Source organism: Lipophrys pholis (assembly GCF_963383615.2).
Source record: "Lipophrys pholis genome assembly, chromosome: 9".
Taxonomy (NCBI): Eukaryota; Metazoa; Chordata; class Actinopteri; order Blenniiformes; family Blenniidae; genus Lipophrys; species Lipophrys pholis.
The window spans coordinates 15276387-15296342 of record NC_137639.1 but is presented as its reverse complement, the minus strand read 5'-3'; the positions used below and the strand labels follow the sequence as shown (position 1 = coordinate 15296342).

Sequence of the window (19956 nt, the reverse complement as noted above, 5' to 3'; positions counted from 1 at the left end):
TCTGCAGCAACAACCTCTGTGATACCAGAACACTTTATACTGCAAATCAGGGTGTGCATTTGTGTTTCTTGCTTGCTCACATTTACAGACGGTTCAGTCCTCAATCAAAAGAGGAACATGAAAGCATGCACAGTTGCATTTTTGCACTGATCTAATGATTAGGAATCCAACACTTGCTGTTTTATCATCTCTATCTCAAAGTTAAGCTTCCTGGGGAAGGACACACTACTCCAACAGTAATGTTACAAGGCTCCGGTATACGGCTGAGGTTTTTTTACCTTGCTTTCACCTTCAATGACAATAACAGGGACTGAGGTGGCAGGCCAGCGGTGCTTGGCAGGAAGAGGCTTGTCACAGTTCCACAGCACCATCACCTGCGAAAAGGGAAAATGGGTAAAACCTTAGTGATGATTCTGAACTCAGATTCAGACGAGCTTCACATGTTTCGGCAGTCTCGGCAAAATTGTATGAAACCATTGATTTCCAGTTCAGTATTTTGCAGTGTTCTTGTATGATTTCACAAAAATGTTGCACAACAAATGATGCAAGTCAAGGCTAAAAGGTTGTCTTTTTAAAAATGAGTATCTCCAAAACACATCATGTAAGCAATTACTGTGGCTAAATGCATACTGCATATTACACATGGTTGCAAAATGTTCAGTTTGAGTCAACAAGCTGCAAACCTCAGGCCCTCAATAGTACTGCAATAGTGAACATTATAACTCTCAAGACAGACAACACAAAAAGCAAAAGACATAAGCGACATTCTCTGTTACTATAACCTGAAGTAACTAAGTGTTTGTCTGGCTCGAAAAGCTCGGGAAATTACTTTTTCATTGTGATTTTTTGTTTTTTTTTTGTGGGAGGAGAAGCGGATGTCAAAAGCTCATGTCCCACCACAATGAGATATGAAAAATAAATTGTCCCCACATTTGGTGCATTCATGCAGGTTTTTATTTACAGGCCATTGAAAGCGTTTCTTAATACTGTTGGCAAGGGCTGTCCAACATAAGGTCTCTGAGCCGATCCCTTCCCGCCTGGGAGGCTAATGAAGCCCACAGTATAACATAAGACAAATTGAACACTATTGCTTTTATAACAACGGGAGTGAAAGTTTTGAAAGGCAACATTTCAGTCAGTTATGTGATGTATTTAATGTGTGGAACATTTGGAACATTTCCATCTCCCACAAGTGTTGGTGGAAAAACTCCACAATTTCAGCATGTCTGCAGAAGGTCAAAATAAAGGTCAAGACTCGATATTGGGTAACCATGGTAACCATTCGGTATCCAAAGCATGTTTAATTTGAAAATGTTTTTGAAAGAATGTTGACCATTGGACTCCGACTCTTCACCTTCAACAAATAATATTCTTGCTCTCAAGCCCACTGTTGAGTTTCCCGTGACGTTTCATCACTACTCGCCCGCCGAGTCTGTTCTGCGCGAAGACCTACAAAAGCAAAACATCCATGGAGTCTGCTGACGGACGCATGGGGCTCTGAGTCCATGACGGTATGAAGAGTCGTCACGTTACTTTGCAAACTTGTTTGATGGAAATAAAACATTAAAAGGAAAAGTATATTTATCACGAGTGCTGCTTGACATGCCTTATTATGAACAGACTGCTGGAACATCGCCCAAGCAGCTGCGGGAAGCTCCCAGCTGAAGCCCAGAAAGCTGGTGATGGACGCGATTCCTAAAGTCCTGCAGGATTTCTGGTTGCCTCCCTCCTCAAACACCTCCATCAATATGCCTCAGGCACCTTAGTAAAATGGTAGCAGGAGTAACCAAAGCCGTTGAAGTGAGGGTCACAGCTGTTGTGTCTTCCAAGCACCAGTGAGCAACCTTCCCCCGCACCATCAGAGATGACACGGTCCCGTCTTTCCAGGAAATTATTAGACAAGTTAATCCTGAAGACGTCCTGAAGAAGACTCAACCCTACACACACACTGCCGTCTTCAAGCACTGAGCTAAAAACCAACTCTGCTTCCTTCGAAAGAAACTTTTCTCCCTTTGCAGCGTTAGGAACTTTCCGTTTTCAGATGTGAATCCTTTTTCCCAGTTTCATAAACTTGCTCCACGGAGCCCCCCCCTATCAGATGAACATCAAGTGTGTCGTTCATTGTTCTGTGTAGAACTTTTAAATTACCTGAGCACAGTACTGGGATTTGGCCACGGCCACAAGCAGCTTCATCACTGGCTGGGACTGAGAGACAAGTGGGGTGACCACATGAATTATCGCCGTAAATTTAGGGTATGGCTTCACACCTGAAAAAAACCCAAAACAAACAAAAAAACAACACAATACAACATACAAAGGTTAATAAACCATCCAAATCTATCAATAAGGCATTCAACTATGAGAATCACCTTGTACCAGATACTTATATTGGTTAGAAAACAGGCTTATATTCAGGGTTTAATAATCGCTCTTGTCTAGCAATTACAAGTTTGATCAGTATAACCAGATCTTCCAAACCAAAATGAAATGTTAATCTGCAACACATTTGGCAGGTTAATGCATCTGTGATTAGTTTAAGCGGTGTTTACGTGAAACACATCTTAGGTGAATACGTCTAATTGCGTTTGCAAAGGATAAAAGTGACAGCGCACTGAATCCCAGTGTCAACAAGTCACATGCGTGTCAAATTAAACAAGCAGAAGTTTGACAAGGCAGGTCTAATTGGTGCCTTTTAGTGACAAATCAAGGCGGGAAAAAATAAACACAGATCACAAAGCTTGTCAGTAATTTACAGGTTTATAAGTGTTTAACAGCTGCTGCACACCAGCTGTTTGCCGGGTTATTCAGAAATAGAAATGACTTAAAGAGACCTAAGGGTGTGTCACGAACATGTTTCTTAGCATGTGCATGATTCATTTACTGACCGAGCTTCGAGTAGAAGAAGGGAAAGTCTCTCAGGCATGTGGAGTACTGAGGCAGCGTAAAAAGACCTCCAGGAAGACTGTTCCACATCAGGCTGCTCCTTGAAGTGTGCAGAAGTACCCGGTCCTGGATGATCTGGGAGGGGAGAGGACAAGATTAAAGTTTCACTACATTTTGCTAGTTGATTAAACCCACTTGAGCAATAATCTTTTATTTCTACTCAACTCGGAGAAGAAAAGGGGGTCACAAGATTCCAATTATCTTGAGCACATTTCAAACAGACAGCTACCTACTGCTGTGGGACGATTCAAAAAAAGAAAAGAAAAAGAAAAAACCCAAACAAAAACAGTTTACGCTCTCACGTCATGTCTTTTCAGAAACAACCGATTTCTTTGATCCCATTATTTATTCTCTATTTCATTGCATTCTTCACGATAGCCTATTTAGGGTTGTGTTACAAACATTGCCGTCTATAATCTGCCTGTTTAAATTAGACCAATGCAAAATTCACATCGCTTCAGTGTTGCACGTATTAAATAAAGTGTGTTATTTCTCGATGCAACTGTTGGATTCAGCAAGGGTTGCATTTATAAGAGCTCAAGTGCCATAGGCCCTTAGAAACAGCGGCTGCTTAACCAAGTTTATTAGTTAGAAACCGTCAAGACTTTGGTGACTCCAATTTTTAATTATGATTGATTATGGATACAACATGCATGAAACGGCAAAGTGAAAACAGGTCCTTTATACTTAAATGAATAAATACATTTGGGAAATTCTAAGACTCCATTTGCAAGCTTGACTTGATAAAATCTTCAGTGGAACCTGAGCTTTGAAATAGAGAAGCATCTGTATATTTGAGAAGAGTCTTTAAATCACATTTTAGAGCATAATAGTTTGGACTTAATGTGTTTTTACCCATTTGGAAGTGGTGACAGGCCAAGTTAAGGGTACTTTTAAACAAAATCATTGTTCATGCCATCAAAAAAACAAAACAAAACAAAAAAAATTTAAGTTATCTTTTTTTTCGTTTTATAATATAACATTAACAACAGGTACCTTTTTATCTGCCTCCCACTAGAATACTAAGACGACTCCTACACAGTGAGAAGACAACTCGTTAAAATATTCAGCCCATTTTTTCTTCTTCGCCACGGTCTATGGTGAAGACAGATCAAAGAGTGCCATGTTTACTTCTTTTACAGCACGGAGTCACAGACCGATGCCTGGGGTTCACCTTTTCCCATGTTTGCAGGAAAATATCTTCAACGTACAGACCGCGGAAGCTCACTGGGAGAGTTCAGCTGGAGCCGAAATGCAACTGGCCACATGCTGTAGTATAGTATACTGATACCGAGTGTAAACACATCTGAGATCAGCTTCTCGCAGCGGTAACTCAACCGCGCTGACAGAGAAATTCCAGCTCTGCCTTCCTGCGCTCAGACTCCCTACCTCATCTCAGGAGAGCTGCTAACGGTGTCCGCTGCAGTCAGCGATAAGGCTTCCATAGAATAAAAAAGGAGGAAGTGATTTGATAAGCGCGTGTTCTCCATTTGTGATTCAGATAGTTATTTTGACAAATGTGGACATGGTAGCAAAGCTCGCAAGCAAATTTGAAGACGAGTAAATTTTTGACCATATTTTAAACTGCATTAAAAAGAAAAAAAAAAAAAAAGAAAAAAAAAAGCTGCCTTGCTTAGAAATCGACGAGGCAGGTTTTTGTCTGCGTCTCCTTTTCCATTCCTTTCTGCTCTCGTCTCGCCTGTTTGTAATTCTAGCCCAGGAGCAGTGTGACGGCCTGCTACAGGAAGAATACACATAAATGGACTCTGACAGGAGCAAACTACTAAAATGATTGATAGCTGAGCCACGGCAGGATGCAGCCAAAAGAACATGACAGCAGTGCACGACAATATAGATCATCCCTCTCCTTTTTCACTCTGGTCTGGAATAGAGTCACTGTAAATAATGATAGTAAAGTCTGCACACACGCAGTCTGCCCTTGAAAATATCCCAGCATTAAGAAGACAACAAGGACAACGGAAATTATGTGAGGTGTCTTCCAACAGATTTCTATTGATCAACCCAAAAGAAAACATTTCATGCATCGTTTTGGGTAGAATTAGCCTCATTACGCAGCCTGGGAAAAGATATTTCATGGTCTTTTGTGTGTGTGTGTGTGTGTGTGTGTGTGTGTGTGTGTGTGTGTGTGTGTGTGTGTGTGTGTGTGTGTGTGTGTGTGTACCTCCAATGTGGTCAGTACTATCTTCTCGACAGAGTTGAAGTAAGCCTCCCACAGGAACTGTGTCTGCTGTCTCAGGGACAGGATCTTATCCTGGTGGATGGAGCGTACTGTTGAGGGGATCTGCAACAACATGTAACACGGGTTAACTTATTTATTCATGTGGTCCAGACAAAAGAACAACAGGATCAAGTTTATACCATACTTGAGTGTCAGCTATTGTTTAATTAAATCTAAAAGTTTTACAGTTCAAATTAAGTCAAGACTTAAACAAATGCTGCCTAACAATGAAAAGAAAATGTGTGATTTAATGTTTTTCGGATAGAAGTGACGCTCATTTGTACAAATGAGAAGGAAGATCCATCTGCCTCATTAACAGATTTGGCAACAACATGGTATTTTCATTTTATTAGGCTCAAGTAGATTTTTATCAGCATTACTTGAGGTTTTACTTTTCTCTGGCCATTTTAACTCTGAGCCCACTCTTTATTAATCACAAACATATGTACTTAATCTCACTTCCAATCAAAAAAGGGCCTTGTTACTACAGTGTTACAGTAAAAAGATCACAAGTTATCAACATTTAAGCTGAATTGACAAATTTATGAGAGATTATGTTACATTAATATTGATTATATACACAGACTCCTTTAAAAATATTTTTATTACATAAAATACTATGAATGCCATAAAAGCATTATGGTATGATGGCTTAAATCAAGATCTGTGTCATTGCTGATGATATGAAGCTTCTGTATACATACCAACATACACAGTATTACTATAACAATAGTTACAATAAGGGTGTGCAAATATGTAGAGCTGTGTGTGCATAAATAGGCAAAGAAAACATTTTATTTTAGTATTTGAGTATATATATATTTCTTTTAACTTTGTAAAAGTATCAATTCAACTTCTTTACTTATCACCAAAGCCTTTTATGCAAATATCTGCACTTTTACATAAATAATGTCGAGTGTATTTGACCACGATTGAAAACTTTCTGTGGTCTATCAAGCATGGATATTGAGGGGGAAAAAAAGAGAGAGAGAGCGAGAAATAGAACTGGTAATGTGTCAGTTTAGTACGGACAGATTTTGCTGATGAAACTACGTTAGGTCTCTTGATTCATGTTTCAACGTGGCCCACCTGTAATAGCAGCCTTTCATCCCCGATCACAGCTGCTGTGTTCCAGTCGATGATCTCCGAGAAGGGAAGCTCCCAGCCGTTACTAAGCATCACTGGCACACAAGCAGCCTGCGAAAGTGACAGCATATAGAGGGACAACATGTGTGTCTGGCTAACAAGGCAAACTGAAGACAATAACCGACGGGACTCATACCAATAACAGTTTATAGTCAGTGGTATGCAGAAGTTGAATAAATCTTTAGTCACAATCAGTAATGATACACTCAATATCAAAAAGAAAAATAGACGAAATTATCGTCCAATCAAATCAAGCAGTTTGGACAACAGGATGAACGCAGTCAGTTACGGCAGCACCTGGATGAACAACTCAAATTGATGAGGCAGCACAGCTTCATAAAAATTATCAATATAATAAGTGGTGTGGAAATTGCACTAAAGAGTTTATGTGTCCTTGTGTGCCTACTCACCCATTCGTCTCTGAGTGTAGGCAGAACAATGGATGTGTTTGCCTGTGTGAAGCTGGGCAACACAGAACCCTACCTCCAGTGAAGGACCCCATAATCTTTTAAGCAGGGTACCATTCCCCCGTTGGTCGCAACACACACTGTACAAACACGTATGTCCAGGCACAAACATTCCTGCATCAGTGCTGCAGAGCTCGTCTAATCTCTTCGGTGTCATTAGTGAAGGCAGCAATCTGCTGAAAGGCTGCTGTGCTTTACCTCTGTATTCACACAGAGCAATCAACTTGACAACACTCTGGTTAACAACGTTTGCAAATGCAGAAGTAATAACCCTTTGCCTTGTTGCGTAACGTCTGTACTTCATTGCACACTGGTTCACAGCAATGAATCCCATTTGGCCATTGGGAATAATCACAGACTGACTGTATTCATTGTTCGCGTCTTCTCTCAGATCTGTTGCCTGGTGAGTTGACGGACACGCTCTTGCCTCTCGGCCATGTAGCAGCCGTACTCGGCAGTAAACCTCCGCATACTAACTCAAGCCCAGCCACACTGCTTCCTGTGTCGATCTGGTCATCAGTCCACTGTTTCACTTTGGCTCACTCCTTGCTCCCCTGTGGTGTAATTATTTTGTTTTTTTATTCCCTACTGCGGCGCTGCCCGTCTCCTGCTGTAAACTCTGAAGCCATCAATCTTCTTCAAAAAAAACCATCCCTGTTCCTCTGTTGGTTTTACCATCACCTCTGTTTGCTTGAGTCTGACACGAATGTCACTCACAAAAAGGAAATAGTCCAGCTGATGGCTGATTTTCATTTCATCATGACATAAAAATGGGCTTCTTTTCACCTGCTGTGTTGCCGCTACAGGGCGCCACAAGGGAAGAAGTAATTGCTTCTATTAAACTATAAAATAACCACTACCATTAAATGTTTATTATATATTTGAACGGCCACTGTAGCCAATTGGTTAAATAGCAACAACATGGGGACTTGTTCACATACTGTGTATGAAAAAATGAATTTAAATATTTATGTTTAAGACCTGAAAACTTCTACCAATAAAAGATTCAAAGTTAGATCATAAATGTGAGGAGAGTACAAACAGCTAGGAAAATGAGGAAGAGCACAGGAAATCTATCAGTGCTCAAACACACATACATTATTGAAGCACGTGGGTGTAGAAAGTGAAAGGAATGGAAAAAAGGAGAATGAGGGTCGAGAAAGACGCAAACAAAAAGGGAAACAAGACAGCAGGAACAGCAGTGATTGCACTGAGTCAGAGGAAGCTTAAGTATTACCAGCTGCACAGCGCTAAACTGACTGGAAGTGGATGAGTATAAGCCACAGGAAGCACCTCAGTCATTCAATTGTCCCATTTTCAAGCACTGATTGATGACCAGACACACAGTTTCAAGACTTACAAATTTCTCCTCGTGGTCCAACTTGTACCCGAAGTTTTATGTCCGGCTGCTCCTGGCAGTTTCCTGCATGCGTCTCTTATTAAACCAAGTGAGCAACCGGAGAACTGAGGTACTTTTAGATATACAATTTTGTCGGCCAGCATCTGACTGGATCTAAATGACGCACAAACTCTTCAAGAATATGAATGATTTGCTCTGCATTGACTAAATACGATAGTACAAGCAGTGTAAAAGACTAAGAACTAAAAATATTTGCGATTAGCAGCAATAAATAACACCTGTAAGAGTCACTGACCTGCAAAGCCTCTAAAAAGCGAAAAGACCCCAGTCGTCGTCCTCGAGGAACCAGGCAGAATGTGGAGTTGTACAGCATCTCTCTGTAGTCATATCTGTAGAAGAAGAGGAAACAGCAAAAGAAAATAGAAGAAATCAGAAACCCATCATAAGCGTATACATATAACAAACAGAAGATGTCAACAGAAACACAAAGCATTGATATTGTTACAACAGATCTATAAATTAATATCTCATAAATGTCTTTAGCTTTGAGGAGACAACCCCAAGATTTCTGTTAAACATTCCCTGGAAAGCAGCAGAAACATAAAATAACCTCTTTCACAATGAAATACCTGGAAAGTGTCTGTAATTTCAGGGGAAAAAAAAAATAAAATCCTGTCCTTTGATGTAAGCTTTTTTTTTTCCCCCCCCTCCCTTTCCCTCTCACCACCTATATTTAAACCCCCGCGCCCTCTCACCCGTACATCTAAACATCACTCGCTTTACCTCCATCCAATCTAAGCTTCAGTCAGCACTTGCTTGGATTAAGGAGCTGCTTGGAATTCCTTCGGTGTCAATGTTACGTGAGTGCTGGAGAGAGTGCGAAAATGTGTGCCTTTTTTCTTCTTGTTCGCTCGGTTGGGTTTCACGGAGGACGAGAAAAGTGTCTTTTGCTCGATGTTTTGGGGGGACATTTTGCAGTCCGACTAACATTCGCATGAGAATTAAAACAAGGCTGGAGTGGCTCATGAAAACTTATGAAACTGTATACCGCCGGTGCCTGAGGCTATTTTCCAAGACCCTCCTGTATTGCGTGCGTGTGAACTGATTTATTATGCCTGAGGCTTAACTCCGGGGTGCTCCATTAAGAGTGCAGCTAAGTGTCGATAAAAAAAAAAGGTGTAGTCCTGTACAGGCCTGATCATCAACTCAACCACTTCAACTCTTCGGGTCTCTATACAGCCAAGACACACACTTAAAGTGTAACTGAGAAAAGCGGAGCACGAGCAGATTGGGGCATGAGCAGAAACACGAACTGCATTCCAAGCAACATAAAATAGCCCTTGAAAGGACTTTGATATTTATGTGGGCTCTTTTTAATCAAGCCACTAAGCTGAGCAAAGGAGAGAAGGTCAATTTAAGGCTTTGGGCTGTCTTTAGAAATTACCATACAAATGACCATTTGGCCGATCCACTGCAATAACCATTTACAGGTAAATCATCAAACCCACGACCGGGTATTATCGAACTTTTCTGCCAAGCACTCAATTAGAGCTGCTTGAAAGTAGTTGCGTTATATGGAAGAGTATTTGGGGGATTTGTCAAGTACTAATGGATGGTTGTACTCAGATTTTTTTATTTTTTTAATGCAATGTCGAATGCACAAAGGTAAAACCAATGCTTTTCTTCTGCCAATGCTTTGTTAAAATCTATTGCTCATTGAGTTTCCGGCATTATCAATGTTGCTGTTTGCACTTAGTTTCGATAGACGTTTTTCTGAAGCAATTACAATAAACGAAATAATCCAATGTGAGAATTAAAAAAAGATAAGCATGTGAAGCACATAAAAGCACATCAGTATCGTCAAATCACGATGTAAATATTTTCACATGAGCAAATACTTCATTTTGCAGTGTTATGGAATATTATTAGTTTTCTGGAAATAAGTGAAGCCATAAATATCCTTCCATGTTATTGTGACCATTCCGCATGTTTACGTTAAACGAGCCATTCAGGCCTTAAATTATCAAAGTCTATTGTGGAAACTCTGTAAACACATTTATTAAGTTCAGTCACTACTGGTTTACTGACCACTTCGTGTACAGTACTTCGGTTTGTGCCAATTTCGGTGTAGATATTCGAGTGTTACTACTTATCAATTCTTCCTGATGCAATCCAATAATCTGCACACTAAAAATGTTGTTGTTATACATCGCAAGTATTTTCTTTCTTCGAGTAATTTAGTGCAAAATCACGTAAGCCTGCCCCTTATTGTATATGAGACACAAACGAGCACCTTGTTCAATCAGTTTTGGGTGACGTTGAAATTCCCATCTGGACAATCCCCCATACTATGTTCAATTAACAGCTAGACACCGTGACTTTGGATGAGCTTAACAGCCACAAAAAGCACATGAATAATAGTTAAGCCCGATATAGCAGATGTAGCACTATGATGCAGAGTGAAATCCATTATTAACACAGGATACATTAGTAGACCAGAGTATTACAACGGTTTTAAAGTCTGCATACTTTAAAACCGTATTATGAACTCGGTAACATCACAGATGTTACTCTTATCTCCAGCTCCATTAACTAATTCATCAATCTGGCTCCATCACATGGCCATCGTTAAGGACAACAAACAAATAATCCAAACAGACATGTAATAACTGACTGCTTTACAGGCCTATATAAAAACCAAAGTATAGGTGCAGTATCTGGGTCTGGCTGGGTGTAAATCTCCCATTAATCATATTTCCTGTCACTGCAATCTCTGAGAAGACCAGATGTTCCTCTCCCCACATACCTCCATTCTTCCCTACTCTTCCAGATGGCTGCCTGTGGGGAGGAGCATTTTCACAGTATGCTACTGCATGTCATTGGAGACGTTAAGGATGAGTGTTCAAAAACATCTTCCTCTTGAACCAACTTGTGTCTTGGAGAGCATTTTCTGCACGGTTTTCAAGTGCACCGCATGTCAGCTCACAACAGACAGAGCTTATTGTGAGAGAAAAAAGGGAGAGAGAGAAAAAAAGTGGATATATGTCAGCGAAGAGTTAGTCCCATTCTGTATCTCGCGGCACTGTCAGCAATTAACTGTGCATGATATGAGGCAAATCCTGCTTTGTCCCATATTTTCAGTGCTCCAACATGCAGATGGCTGCTGGTGAGAAAAATAAATGACTGGTCAGAGTAATAGAACAGTTAAAATATAATGCTTAGCTTGATCTTTCTTGCAACATCCTGATTTAATTTAAAACTGATGTTTTACTTACGGTATATTAAAAATAGTATGATGGAAAGATAGCAAAAGGCTATATCAACATAAAGAGCTTAAACTGAATCCTGTCAATCTACATCGAAAACCAACTGATTTGTGAGTGAAATCACAGGTATATTAAAACATGTTTTGCCTGATGCAGTTTATGCTGAAGATAATATACAACGGGGAAAAAATCCCCTCAAACAAAAGCAGATAATGCGTCTGTAAAGCTGCACACACACTGACCGAATGCATGTGGTGGCTGCAGAATTCACTGAGGATTTAAACTCGACCAACTGCTCAATCAGGGCGGCCACAATGTTGACATTTCCTGACCATGCAGTTCCTCTTGGTCAGAAAACACCAGATTTTCTGAACTGGCAGTTATGTCGTGTGACCACTTTGTACCCTTGAGTGACAGAGAGCGGACGAGAACCGAGTGGATTCAAGTAAATAAAAACATCCAAGTATTGTGGAATGACTTGTAATGTTTCAGTTTCAGCTCCAAGTGGGTGCCACTTCCTCAGCCGTTGTTGCCTTTATATACCAACTGAACACAGTGGGTGTAATGTGGGAGGAAGGGAAGAGATCAGGTGCATAGCTGACATTTAAGGTCTGCAACCCACACGGCCAAAACTAGAGTAACACCATGGTAATTAGTATACGTGAAGTGCTAGTGTTGCATCCATGCAAATTGTAATGGATTAGGAAAAAAAATAAAATTAACTTCAGGTGTTGAGGTTCAAGACCAACATGAAAACTGAGAGCTGCAGCAGTGCCGTTTGGCATGAACTCCTTCCAAAGTTTCACTCTAGATGCAAACACTTCTCTGCATCCACAAGAGGAGAGAGATGAGTGAACCGTACTAATGCGGCATCATTATTTTAACATCACTGCTGAGATCAATAATGAAATAGCCCACTCCGAGTACATGTCTCAATTTTCCTGGTCTCTTGTAGGGGGGAAAAAAAAGAAAAGGAAAATAATATAAATTTGAAAGCACTTGGCAGTAAAATGGCACGTCTTCAGTTTTAAAGCTTCAAGGGACCTACTGATATGCCACCTCCATCTAAATCTATTAATTCATGGATTTAATTAAATGTCATTTATTATTATTGCAGGAAAGCAACACAGTGTGATTCAGAAGGAGAAAAGAATAGCAAGAAGTGAGCTGGGTCAAGAAAAAAAAAAGATCAAGCAGTTTCCTAGCAACAAGGAGTGGATGGCGAGAAGAAGAAATGCACGGCTCACTTTGTCAAGTGCTGGAGGAGACTCAGAAGAACAGCCAATGTTTTTGTCTCTCATAATCTGTGCAAGAGACCACACACATTTACAACATAACAACTCACAGCGAGGACTGCCGTCAACGGAGGCTTCGCTTCAGCTGCCCTGTGGCAAGTCAAACTGCTCATGTGGGTTGCCCCCCTCCGCCCCCCAAACTGCCCTCTGCCCTGGGGCGGCGCAGCCACCGGTGACACTTTCAAGTGGTGTGACGGGAACGAACCAGCAACCGCACACCGTCAGACTATTTAGTATTGTGCTGAAGTAGTCGCCACCTTGTAGTCGCGCAGTAGTAATCTTTACATGAATACCGACGGAAAGATGGATGGAGATAACATTTTTATCCCAAAAACGTCTGGAGAAGAACTGGTACTGGAACTTTTCCAGAATGCAAACAGCATCAGGTGATCAACTCATACCGAACAAATCCAGCTTTTCTTTTATTAAATTTTGAGAGATGAAGCAAAACAAGAGGAATCATCTTCGAGTTTAACTTTGCTAGTTATGTTCTGCATTGTACCGTGAAAATCACTTTAGAATGTAATCCTGGATTGAAAGTCAGAAGCAATGAAACGGCAAAATTCAAGTCTTTATTGTCATTTCTGAATGTATTGTACAAAATGTACTTTTTTATGATCTATTGGTGAAGGAAGCAGTGGGATTCTCATATTCATCAGTATTCACATCTGTTTTAAAGATAAAAAGAGGTGAAAGGAGTGTGTTGTAAGAGCAGTGGGTATTTCTGTACACTAAACTGCATATGAGAGTGAATGAGCGAGTAGCTGTGCCAGCATTTAGGTTAAAAATGCTGAAGAGATTTAAAGTGACAATATATGTACAGTACAGTCAGGATACTCATTTCATTTAGTCTGTTGTCATCAAAGATTAGGCTTGGATTTTGCTTGAATCCCTGCATGTGCTGCATATTTCCTGGTGCAGAAGGCAGGGGCTTCATAGCAATGTGAGAGTGAGGTTTTTCATTTAGTGTCTCAATACATATAGCTTGGTATGTGATTCCAAAAGACTAATTTAACAACTATATTAACTCATACTTTATTAATCCCCTTGAGAAAAGCATTGATCCATCCTATTCCGAGGATGCAGGGCTGCAGCCACATTGGGGTGCTCTATTGAATTAATGAGGGTCAAAGGTCTTACAATCCTAACATGATCCCAAAAATCAGAAAAGTAATTCACACAATGTGATTTTCACTCATATTGTTCGATGATTTAATTCACACTCGATATTTAATGATAGGCCAAGAAAGCAACATGATGACCGATTTTCAACAAAGGCAGGTAAGCGGTCTTACTTTTGTCCAGGACAGAAGTGTCTAACAAAGTGCCATATTTCTAAGGGGTTGCAACAGCAGGTCATTGCGACTTGTACAGCAGGCTTGGCTAGATTTTTTGCCAAATGCACTCTCTGCCACAACAGGGATTTCAACCATCCCCAACCAAGAACTTCAGAGCTGATTCTGAAGGCAACTCTGGTACAATCTCGCTTTCACAATCCGCTTCCCACTCCATACGAACCTCATATCTAATTTTCTGCTTCCTCCCTTTCTGTCACAGTTCAGCCAAGTTGATAGGCAGTTGGCTGTTGCCAGGATCGTGAGTTCAAGCCAGAGGAATTTCAGCCTGAAAGGCCCTGAGTGAAAGTGAGTGTCATCGGATGAGAAAGGGGAAAGAGGAGGGGGGACGCTGCAGCTGACAACTGCATCCTATATCCAAGCCCCACACAGCCAGAGCCACCCATGTCAAGAATGGCACACACTAAACAAACACACACATAAAGCTTTAATTTGATCATGACACACATCAGATCAGTTTGAGACACGAGCTGTGGCTCGTAGAGCCAGCTGCTTTCTTCCCTGGCAAGATTGCACACTGGGTAAAAAAAAACAAAAAACATGTTCAACACACAGTGACAGGCGGGAGGAAAAAATAAGACCCTTTACTTTGTCATGCAAAAACTGAAGAAAAAAAAAAACGCTCCAAGTCTTTCCCTTTATAATTTCACACACCTCATATTTTCAGACAAGCAAAGGCAAAATTACAAGCCACTCAAACACATGGTCTTGATATTGAATACAACAGCATCCCACACACTCCAATGTGAAAGCAAGCTGGCTTCTAGTATCGGAAAAATGTAATAGACCTCCATAGAAACGAATCCCTGAGGAATGTGGAAACATTATATGATAGTTGTGGTTTTATTGAGCTTGCAGCAAAAAGGGTACACCAATCCAATGCACCAATCCACCCACTGAAAAAGTAGTATTTTTGTGTATGTGGCTCTGGGTTCAATTTACACTGCAATACCTATTCCAGTAAGACATTCAGTAGATTCCAGAGCTAAAGGCAAACCATTTGGTGGACAGAATGACTATACAGAGTGCTACACCAACTTGCCTAAAGTTACGAGAGCTTAAAATACTCAAGCAGCCTCCGGATGAGACATTACAGATTAACAGCTTAGACCATTATGAATGGGATTCACTGCGCTACCCTGTATTTAATGACATAGTTAATCTTGACTGTTTTACCTGAAGCCATGACTGATGTGAAACTTTTTTGAAGCACTGGCACAGGCAAACACAGCCTAAAGCAGGGATAAATAAGTATAACAGTAGAACCAAAAAAAGCAGATGGCAGATGAGCTTCAGGGAAAACAAGAACGTAATTGAAATAAACCTGTTCAGAAGTGCTGATGATGAGAAAACAAGTTGACATCGTCACCCAGGTGTGGATGTGCCGGAGCACCTGAAGCAGAAGATTCAAATGTGTCTTTTACTCTAAGCTTTCCTAATGAAAGGAGACCATGTCACATCATAGTGTGTCCCACACTTCTGAAAACTATTACTGAGGAGGGACACCAACTCTCAGTCTATACTAAGAGACCCAAGGAAATTATAGCACGCCAGGGCATTGCATCTCCTCTCACCATCATTTGTTAAGCGGAGCGGTCCACATCGCTGTAATTTCAGTTTATAGTTCGATCAGAAAATAAACTGGACTGTTGGAAGAAACAGAAACTTCAATTTAGTTTTATATGAGCCTTCTTTCCGACAATCAAAGATATTAACTGAACTGCAATAAAAGTTTCTATCTAGCTCGACTACAATCGCTGCATGTGTTCATTTGCAGTAAATATGCTGAAGAAATCAAACTTTCTGGCTGTTAAACTTGATCATTTTTCAGGAAAAGAAAACCCCTATTGTTTCACAGTGGGGTTCTAGAAGCATTATTCGGTTCCCTCGGAGTCAATGGTTTAAGGGAAAGTTAACATAAATATGTCTCCCCCCCCAAACCCCCCCCCAAAAAACAAGACAAAGCCTGTCCTCATTTCCTCAAGGCACCCTGGGCTGAACCATCTTCCTTCAGTTAATGAGTTCAAAGACAGCTTCATAAAACATTTACAGGCACACAGAGGAGGATCTCGAGCCCCACCACATTACATGACCCCAGGTTAATTCACATAATTACAATAAGCACTCTATCACCCCAACCCCCCGAGCATACACTGCATCCATCTTATGCACCCTTTCCTTTGGGGAAAAAAATTAAAAGCAGAAATGTCATCTGTAAAAAAGTGTTTCTCCAAACTGCGTCAATACAAACCATCAACTAACACAATTTAAACTGAACAAACAAGATGACCAAATGAATCATATTTATCTAAAAGATGTTTTTACTACAAGAAAGCGGCTGAGTTTGACTGATTTCTTAAAGATGTTTTCCATATCTCTTATCAGCCATCTATCAGCTTGACAAGGCTGATGTGAGCGATGCTTTGAACTGCTCTCTGGATACCAGCGCCACAACTGGGAAAACTTAAGATAATGAAAGGACTTGTTAATGTAACGACCATTAGTGTAAGAATGTCAGTGCCGGCTTGTAAAGTTGACTGACCTCTGGTGATAGTTGAGAATGTTTAAGAGGGATATAAAATCATGAGGTCTTCATCATGTATCCAAACATGGCGGGAGGCCTGAATGATGTAGACCAATCAAGTAACCCGAAAAGCCAAACCACATTTCACTGAACAAGCACACATGGATCCAACTCGGCTGCATCAAAACTATTTTAAGAACTGATTGGCAGGCAAACGGATAAAAGAAATAAATTCATATACATGTCTGACTGACTGAATGCTTGCATACACAGATGAAGGAAAAACCCCCATCAAACAAGACGGAAGTCAAGGAGATTGATCTAAACCATATCTGAGCATAAGGAATGTAGTTGAGTAATGCGCGCGACGGTGCTGCATAGGAGACAGTTGCAGAGATGGTGATGCTGAGGCAGAGGCTGTTCTGCAACAGAGATAAGTCCTGATCAGGAATGTCTCTGTTCACGGGCCAAGCAGGGTGGATGAATGGCTGGAGGGAGGGAGGGAGAGATAGGAAAATGTGAAACCGCAGATAGTGCAGGCGAGAGGGGTTGCATGACAAAAAAAAGGAGGGAGAGCCAGAAGGAAACGGGAAAGGAAAAAGTGACGAATAGATGGGACCCGAGACGTGAAAGGGAGGGTGGGCAGCAGAGCAAGAGGGAATGTGATGAAAGGAGGAGTTGGATGTTGGGAAATGGGAGGATAACATATACATAGGGATATGGAAGGACAATAGATGGAAATTTAATAGCAACCAGGAATAAAAAGAATGTTTAAATTAGGTGGCTTGTGTGTGGCAATATCAGTGTATTAAAAACATTTGATCAGTTTCATAATTTTTTATAACAAAACAGTAAAGAAAACCCAAAAAAAAGAAAAAAAACGTAACTTTACTCTTGGCTTTTCTCATTCATAGTAAACCAATTTTGACAATCACCATTATAGGGAGAAGGGGTCTTTGTAATACCCATCTCAGTTAAGAACATGAGTCTGCTATCAGCAAAACATCAAATGGACGTGTGGGCGGTATCGGATCTGATCCAATACCCATCACGCAGGGAAAGGGATTTAGATAAGGCCTGGCTGCAAATCTGTTTTGAAGCATTTTTCTGTTCGCGTATGTGTGGGTGTGATTTTGGACAGTATTTAAAGGGTAATGTAACAGCTGAGATCCTGGGCCATGTACACTACTAACATGTGCATGTATGAATGTGAATCCACAGGAGAATGTATTTTAAGGCATTAATTATCATAATGATCTAGTGATTTTAACTGTGAAAGCAATAAAAAGGGTGATTTTCAAAGGGTAAAAAAATAAAAGCAGAGAGCTTGATGTTTATATTTAAAAAAAAAAAAAAACCTTTACAGTAGCAAGAAAGAACACAAAAGTTGAGTATCGAATGGGTTTTCTTGCAGTGTGGAGCTTTCACTACATTTTCTTCTTCAACGTTTCAAGACCCCCTAAGAATAAACATTTTCCGTTACCGAGTTTGGTTGTTGGAGTTGTTATGAGGTGTGAGTGAATCACACCGTCACACAGAACAGCAGTCGCTGCACTAGACTTTCTACTTTGTCATTTTGACAGACGGAGTCACAGTGAATGTACCCGCCTCAGTAATCTAATCCTTCAAAATGACAGACAGCTTTTCAGGTCTTCTGTCATTGATTTAAAAATATAAAAAAAATAAAACAAACTCGGTGAATGACAGAAAATATCAAGTTAGCATGACCTCTGAATCAGAGGTGGAGTGTTTCCTGTAGATCTCACAGAGCAAGGTTAATAGCTTATTAAAAAAAAGGTCGGAACCAGAGGTAGTTAATCCCACTGGCTCTTATTATTCAAACATTGAAGATGGCATCCGATTTCTGACAACCAACATCTGAGAGCAGATGCAGTTTACCAACAACTCATAAAAAGGAGAAACCAAGTGGTTTATCCAACCTGCTGATGATGACGACCAGCGTCAAGTGCTCTGGGAATTGAAGGGCTGCGAGTGCAAAGCCAGTGTGAAGTAATGAGAAGAGCGACTTCATTCTGCTGCTGAGAGTAAATTAGTGTCTCGCCAAGACGCGCCGCCAAAAAAGCGGAGTGTAAACACAGTCTTTTAGCTCTCAAGTGGGAAAAGATGATTACCTCACAATTACGAGACCGCAGAGGAGAGCGAAGGCCCATTGCCTCAGTGAGAGAGAGAGAGAGAGAGCGAGATTACAGGGTGACGGCAGTGGTAATGATCGGAAAAAAAGTGAAAAATACCACAGTTTTTACCAGAGGAGATACAAAATTGCTGCAACGAGCAGAAATTTGTGGCATTTGGCTAACACACTGGTAATGCTTTTCAAGATGAAAGATAAAGAAGGGGATGTCTCAGTATTGCATGTCTGCTGTTGAGTTTACTGGCAGTACAGCAATTTATGCGATTTTCTTTTTTAAGGTCTCATTCCGGCTGACGCCATTCAAACATGGCAACCAATATTCCTGCATATATATGAAGCAGTTTAACTATTATAGCGTGTGTAATGCATGACATTTGCTAGCTGTATTGACCAGCGAGGCGTTTTGTAAAAATTTAACCGAATAGCAGTATTTAAGTGCTGCTGATCAAAATCCAATCCAATCGACGTTTCGTGCATCTGTCCTTTGGCTACGAGTTCGCTAAAAGAGGCAAAACCGAACAAACCATCCTGACCAAGATGGGTATTGTCAAACATTACCCAAATTACGATTTTTGTTATTCGACAACTGCCAACTATAGAAAGAAAAAAAAACGAGTGCGTCCTCTCCGTTAGCAGCCTTTGACTTCAACAGGGTGAAAGAAACTATCACATAATCTACGCTGGGGAAAAATGACCAATTATATTTTTTACGATTCAAAAAGTGTAAAACTATGCCTTTTCACGTAAGTTGCCAATTACGATACATTTAAAATATAAGCGCCGTGAGCCAAAATATTACTGATAAAATATTTTTTAATGTGCTAGTTATGTCGGCAAAGATACAATATTTTATGCAGCTGACAGGTTCTAATTTCCTTTCTCATCTTGCAAATGCTTTCATGCAGTTGGAAAAAAATAAGGCCAGTCAAATTAGAACAAATTTCACTGTGAAAAGCTATGCAGACCTTCGGTTATTTTTCAGAGAATGACAGTCGTAAAGAGTCGACGTGAAAGTGCTGTCTAAAACTTTCCGAGGTCAAAAGGACAGAGAGAAGACAAGATGGGGCGGCAAGGTTCATAGTTACTGTAAGTCACTTAAAGCTCAGCCCTGCTCCGTCCCTGTCAACATATTTTATTAAGGCGGACATGGATAGCAAGACAAATATCCTCGGCACATCACCAGACTCTCAGTGCTAGACAATCGTTAAC

The 19956-nt window shown here is 40.6% G+C and overlaps 1 protein-coding gene across 1 annotated transcript in view; it reads right to left on the bottom strand.

The window, feature by feature from the left end:
* Positions 1–19956, bottom strand: part of LOC308114727 (exostosin-1a-like) — a 36885-nt gene that overhangs the window by 4054 nt on the left and 12875 nt on the right. The window contains exons 2-7 of the mRNA XM_080471836.1: positions 8451–8544; positions 6272–6379; positions 5126–5245; positions 2886–3018; positions 2149–2267; positions 279–374 (exon numbers count right to left, since the gene is read on the bottom strand). Of these exons, the coding sequence (XP_080327962.1) occupies positions 279–374; positions 2149–2267; positions 2886–3018; positions 5126–5245; positions 6272–6379; positions 8451–8544 (670 nt within the window). The remainder of the gene's footprint in view (positions 1–278; positions 375–2148; positions 2268–2885; positions 3019–5125; positions 5246–6271; positions 6380–8450; positions 8545–19956) is intronic.